Source organism: Pelophylax lessonae, assembly GCF_965119305.1.
Source record: "Pelophylax lessonae genome assembly, chromosome: 2".
Taxonomy (NCBI): Eukaryota; Metazoa; Chordata; class Amphibia; order Anura; family Ranidae; genus Pelophylax; species Pelophylax lessonae.
The window spans coordinates 317,896,337-317,903,139 of NC_138769.1; the positions used below are offsets into that span (position 1 = coordinate 317,896,337).

Consider the following 6,803-nt stretch of genomic DNA (forward strand, 5'->3'; position numbering starts at 1 on the left):
AAATTTAGGTGGAAGACACCTGTGCCCATTTTTCGTGATCTGTATCTTCATCCCCCATATGTTATCTCATGTGGGATGACTATGTTATATGTGGTTATAATGTAATTTCCTTGTTACATTTTTTTCTATTGCACACATTCCGGATTGTGCTGTCTGCTGGTCGTCATGTCCAGGGAGCCGCAATGAGCCTTTGGCCCCACCTCCTCCCATCGCACTTTTAATTGCGGGGCGGTTTGGGGCGGGGGCCCGACGCTTATTGGCACCATGTTCCCGCGTCGGCTATATTTGCTGGTACCGCTCGCAGGCATGAAGGCCACTACATCTGCTACCATCAGCGAGGAAACCGCTGTTGGCGTCCGATACGCGCTTCCTGATTGGCCGAAAGGCAAACCCCATGCCATTGGCTGGGGAGGAGACAGGAGCCAGGAGGACTGAACAGAAGCTGCCACGCCGGGGAACCGAAGAAGCCGCGAGCTGCCGCTAGACACCAAGAGCTCACCCAGAGGCTGGCCATTGTCATCACCCATGTCGGTAAGAAGAGCAGGGCGAGGCAGGAGACAGACACAGATGTGAGGTAAGTGCACTGGTCTCGCGCGGGGGGGGGGGGACACGCTTACGCTGGTCACTCTGAATTGAAAGGGGGCATGCTGGCATCCCTGTATTGAAAGGGGGCATGCTGGCATCTCTGCATTGAAAGGGGGCATGCTGGCATCTCTGCATTGAAAGGGGGCATGGTGGCATCTCTGCATTGAAAGGGGGCATGCTGGCATTTCTGCGTTGAAAGGGGGCATGATGGCATCTCTGCATTGAAAGGGGGCATGCTGGCATCTCTGCATTGAAAGGGGGCATGATGGCATCTCTGCATTGAAAGGGGGCATGCTGGCATTTCTGCGTTGAAAGGGGGCATGCTGGCATCTCTGCATTGAAAGGGGGCATGATGGCATCTCTGCATTGAAAGGGGGCATGATGGCATCTCTGCATTGAAAGGGGGCATGCTGGCATCTCTGCATTGAAAGGGGGCATGATGGCATCTCAGCATTGAAAGGGGGCATGCATTTTGGTGTGCGTCTGTCAGGCAGCTGCACAGCCTTTCTCAGTGGAAGCATCCGTGACCCCGGCTGTCTTTTCCTCTCATCTCCTGTACTCTCTGATATTCATCCAGCCACCTCTACCCCGAGTGAAAGATGGCCTCAGGCGTGACGCTATCTGACTTAGTCATTACAATTTTCAATGCTATGAAGCTGCAGAAATCTTTAGAAGATAAAAATAAGTGCATTAAGGCAGTCCTATTTTGCTTAAGTGCTGACAAGAAAACCTTGCCAGAAGAAGGCAAGGAGATCTTGGTTGGAGATGTTTGCGAGACTGGTGACCCTTACAAGCGCTTTGTGGAAATGCTACCACCAGATGACTGTCGATATACCCTCTATGACTGCTGCTATGAAACCAAGGAGAGCAAGAAAGAGGAGCTAATCTTTATATTCTGGGCTCCTGATTGTGCTCCATTGAAAAGCAAAATGATATATGCCAGTTCTAAAGATGCAATCAAGAAGAAATTTACAGGCATCAAACATGAATATCAGGTAAACTGCCTTGCTGAAATAAAGGATTGTGGTTGCCTTGCTGAGAGACTTGGAGGTAGCAACGTCAGTGTAATCTCTGTGGAAGGATTCCCCTTGTGAAGACCTCATTGCCTCCTCCTAGTGTCTGTGCCACTTCATAAAGGGACTTCCATGTAACCATATTCCCCGACAGTGTCTCCTGTTCCCAGTCCCTGAAAGCCTTCTTGAAGAGGAGAAACATTCATTCTACAGACAGCCTTCTCCTAGAAGCCATTCACCTGCGTACATGAATCCACAGTATATTGATTTTGGAAGTTATTTAAGTTTGATTTACAGAGGTAGCTTTCTTTCTAGCCACAATTTTCTGTCCCTTTTTTTGTTCTGTGCTTGTCGAGCTATTTTGCCAAATGCAGCCTGGCGTTTATTCCACATTCCTGTATTTACAAGACAATTTGGCTTTGACCTAGATGACCAAAAAATATTTGGGATCAAACTGCTGACCCTAGCACTTTGTGGCTGATCATTATATTTTACCTTTTATGTAGAGATGGCTTCATTGTGCTGTCGTGTAAATTGAGTGCACCTAAATATTCCACTTGTTTTTTCAACATTCCTTCAATCTGGCATTTGCAGGGTAAATTTGTATTTTTTGCTGAATAATGTAACTTAAGACAACCTTTTTTTTATTAACTTTTAAAACCTAGCACAGCTGTTTGCCTCTGACCCAGCATTCCATATTTCATTTATAAAATGGATGGCCTCAATTAGTATTTTTGCCAATTTTCCTCAATGATGCTGTGACCCTATCTGACCCTGTTTTTGGGGTCTTGTGGGGGGGTTGTAGAAATTCAGGTGGCTGAAGCCTTTTCACCTCTACAGTCCTTACCATCAAAGTTACATGTTCATTGCAGTCTCAACTTCCTTTTGTTTTGCGCTACTAATATGGAAGTCATATTGGCAGATAAGCATTAATAAAATAACAAAAGTAAAAAAAAAAAAAAAAAAAAAAAGAAAGGGGGCATGATGGCATCTCTGCATTGAAAGGGGGCACGCTGGCATCTCTGCATTGAAACAGGGCACGCTGGCATCTCTGCATTGGAAGGGGGCACGCTGGTCACTGCATTGAAAGGGGGCACGCTGGTCTCTGTGCATTGAAAGGGGGCACGCTGGTCTCTGTGCATTGAAAGGGGGCACGCTATACATTAAATACTGAAGGCCCCTTTCACACTTTTGTGACCTCAAAGTCACGCAATTTTTTATAGCGTTTTCTGCCGCAAAGCAATGCCTATTACATTTTTCTGTTTGCGCCCCCCCAAATTTTGAGCACCAGCCGCCACTGCAGTGCAGTGTAGTCTAATTAGAGAGGGACAGGATCATGTTTGAGGCAGGGAGAGGAGAGTATTTTGCAGTTTATCAGACAGTGCAGTGTAGTCTAATTAGAGATATTGCTAGCAGTGAGTTAGGCAGGGAGAAAGTTTTGTGCTTTTTACAAGTTAAGACATCAGATAGTGAAATATATTCAGTAATGCAGTATATACCATAGACTATATACCATATATTGATCTCTATCTATATATGGGACAACTGATTATATATCAGGCCATACATTATCTATCGGTCAGTTCAGTATACCCTATATTGATCTATACCTATATATAGGACAATTGAAAAGATATCAGGCCATTCATTATCTATCGGTCAGCTCAGTGTAGCCTATATTGATCTCTATCTACTTATAGGACAATTGATTCGATATCAGGCTATTCATTATCTATCGGTCAGTTCAGTGTACCCTGTATTGATCTCTATCTACATATAGGACAATTGACTAGCTATCAGGCCATTCATTATCTATCGGTCAGTTCAGTTTACCCTATATTGATCTCTATCTACATATAGGACAATTACATAGTTACATAGTTACATAGTTACATAGTTACATAGTTAGTAAGGTTGAAAAAAGACATCAGTCCATCCAGTTCAACCTATGAATGCGTGTGTGTGTTTGCTTTTAATCGTACATTGTATACCCCTGTATGTTGTGGTCTTTAAGGTGTCCATCTACTAGTTTTTTGAAACTATCGATGCTCCCTGCTGATACGACTGCTTGTGGAAGAGAATTCCACATCCTTACTGCTCTTACAGTGAAGAACCCCTTACGCACTTTAAGGTTAAACCGCCTTTCCTCTAGTTTTAGTGAGTGGCCACGTGTCTTATTGTACCTCCTTTCTCTGAATAGTTTGTTCCTTATGCTCGGGTCACCAGTATAGTATTTGTGCATTGATATCATATCCCCCCTCAATCGTCTTTTCTCCAGAGAGAAAAGGTTCAGTGCTTGTAGTCTTTCCTCATAGCTGATGTCCTCCATTCCCCTAATTATTTTTGTTGCCCTTCTCTGGACTTTCTCCAGTTCCAGCACATCCTTCCTGAGGACCGGTGCCCAGAACTGGACAGCATACTCCAGATGTGGCCGGACCAGAGTCTTGTAGAGTGGGAGAATAATCTCTTTATTTCTGGAGTGAATCCCCTTTTTTATACATCCCAGTATTCTGTTGGCTTTGCTTGCGGCGGCTTGGCATTGCATGCCACTGCCAAGCTTGTTGTCTACCAGTACCCCCAAGTCCTTTTCCATCCTAGACTCACCCAGAGGTTCCCCCCCTAGTGAGTAGCTTGCTTTCTGGTTTCTGGCCCCCAGGTGCATTACTTTACATTTTTCAACATTAAACCTCATCTGCCATGTAGTTGCCCACCCCGTTATTTTGTTCAGGTCTGCTTGCAAGGTTTCCACATCCTGCATAGAAGATATTGGCATGCCTAATTTAGTATCATCTGCAAATACTGAGATTGTACTAGATATCCCCTCCTCTAGATCATTTATGAATAAATTAAACAGGATTGGTCTCAGGACAGAACCCTGGGGGACCCCACTTTCCACACCCGCCCAATCCGAGTACTCCCCATTAATCACCACCCTCTGTATTCTCCCCTGGAGCCAGTTCTCTATCCAGGTACTCACCTTATGGTCCATACCTACCTTCCTTAGTTTGTACAGTAATCGTTTGTGGGGAACGGTGTCAAAGGCCTTTGCAAAGTCCAGATACACCACATCCACAGGCTTACCTTTATCTAGGTGGCTGCTCACTTCATCGTAGAAGGTTAATAGATTGGTTTGGCAAGAACGATTTTTTCATGAATCCATGCTGATTACTACTTATAATACCAGTTTCATTACTAAAGTCTTGTATGTGGTCCCTTAACATCCCCTCCAAAATTTTGCAGACTACTGATGTTAGGCTGACCGGCCTATAGTTACCCGGGATATATCTCGGCCCCTTCTTAAATATTGGTACCACGTTGGCTTTTTTCCAATCAGCTGGCACCATACCCGTCTGTAAACTATCCTTAAAGATCAAGAATAATGGTCTGGCAATCACCTGGCTGAGCTCATTAAGAACCCTCGGGTGCAAGCCATCCGGTCCCGGGGATTTATTTATGTTAAGTTTCTCTAGTTTAGCTCTAAGTCTATCTTCTGTTAACCATGGCGGCACTTTCTGAGGTGTATTATTGGCCTTACAAGCTGGGTTCGTGTAGCCCCCCGATTCTTTTGTGAAGACTGAAGAGAAGAAATTATTTAACACTTCCGCCTTTTCTCTGTCCTCAGTGGCCATATTTCCCTTATCATCTTTTACGGGGCCAATGTGTTCTGGCCTCGCTTTCTTACTGTTTATATACTTAAAGAACTTCTTAGGGTTCTTTTTACTCTCCTCCGCTATATGTCTCTCGTGTTCTATTTTAGCCGCCCTGATTTCGTCTTTACATTTCTTATTACACTCTTTGTAATGCTTAAATGCTGCCAATGACCCCTCAGTCTTGTATTTTTTGAAGGCCTTTTCTTTAGCACTAATATACATTTTTATGTTGGAGTTTAGCCATCCAGGGTTTATTTTTGCTCTTTTAAATTTATTTCCCTTTGGAATGCACTGGCCAATCCCCCTGTTTAGTATGCTCTTGAAGCACTCCCATTTTTCCTCCGTGTTCTTTGTTTCCAGGGTTCTATCCCAATTGATATTTTCTAGCAGCGAGCGCAGCTTTGGGAAATTGGCTCTTTTGAAATTCAGTGTCCTTATATTACCCCTCAGCTTCCTATTACTGTAATTAATACTGAAACTTATTGACTTATGGTCACTGTTTCCTAAGTTGTCCCGTATTTCTATATCCGTGATCAGGTCTGTATCGTTGGTAATCAGTAGGTCAAGTACCGCATTGTTTCTTGTCGGTGCATTCACCATCTGACCCATAAAATTGTCCTGCAAAACATTTAGGAACTGCCTAGCCTTGGCTGAGTGCGCGGTTCCTTCTGCCCAGTCTATATCTGGATAATTAAAGTCCCCCATTATAATGACATTTCCCATCCTTGCTGCCAATCCTATCTGTAAAAGGAGGGCCGCCTCACCCTCCTCCCTCTGGTTGGAGGGTCTATAGCATACGCCCAATATTAACTTCCCCGCCGTGCCATCCCTTTGAAGCTCTACCCATAGGGATTCTGCCTCATCCATAGCTCCATTATTAATATCATCCCTCATATTTACCTGTATGCTGTTCTTAATATACAGACATACCCCTCCCCCTTTTTTACCCTCTCTATCTCTGCGATAAAGGGAATACCCTTGAATGGTCAATTGATTAGATATCAGGCCATTGAGTATCTGTTGGTCAGTTCCATATACCCTATAGTGATCTCTACCTATATATAGGGCAATTGATTAAATATCAGGCCATTGAATATCTATCGGTCAGTTCCGTATACCCTATATTGATCTCTATTTATATATAGGGCAATTGATTAGATATCAGGCCATTGAGTATCTATCGGTCAGTTCCGTATACCCTATAGTGATCTCTATATATAGTGCAATTGATTAGATATCAGGCCATTAAGGGATGGTTTTGATTCCCCAGAAACCCCAGGAGTTGTACGTGGTTGGGGAGAGGTTGCTCCGACAATGTCATCCTTAGTGACCCAAAGAAGCTCATGCCTCCTCCAACTTACGTTGCATGGGCTCCCTGATTCTGCAAAGCCTGTAAAAGGACCCGAGAATTTGTGCTATCAAGGAGAGGGATCATTACTGGTTGGCAACCCTTCTTAATCCACGGTACAAGGGTAAAGTTGCAGAGCTCATCCTGCCTTTGCACAGGAGGCAGAGGATGAAACATCTTGAGGAGGCCTTGAAAAAAAATTTGTGT

General features: G+C 44.2%; 1 protein-coding gene across 1 annotated transcript; it reads left to right on the forward strand.

Moving 5' to 3' along the window:
* Positions 1-1,059: 1,059 nt before the first annotated feature.
* On the forward strand, positions 1,060-2,196 carry LOC309545482 (cofilin-1-like). Its single transcript, XM_082244692.1, has one exon. It carries the CDS (start codon positions 1,185-1,187, stop codon positions 1,677-1,679), a length of 495 nt encoding a protein of 164 aa, XP_082100818.1. The 5' UTR covers positions 1,060-1,184; the 3' UTR covers positions 1,680-2,196.
* The last annotated feature ends 4,607 nt before the right edge of the window (positions 2,197-6,803 follow it).

Bases quoted from the DNA above. Each gene is read 5' to 3' on its own strand.
- LOC309545482 (XM_082244692.1), top strand. From the start codon at position 1,185: ATGGCCTCAGGCGTGACGCTATCTGACTTAGTCATTACAATTTTCAAT.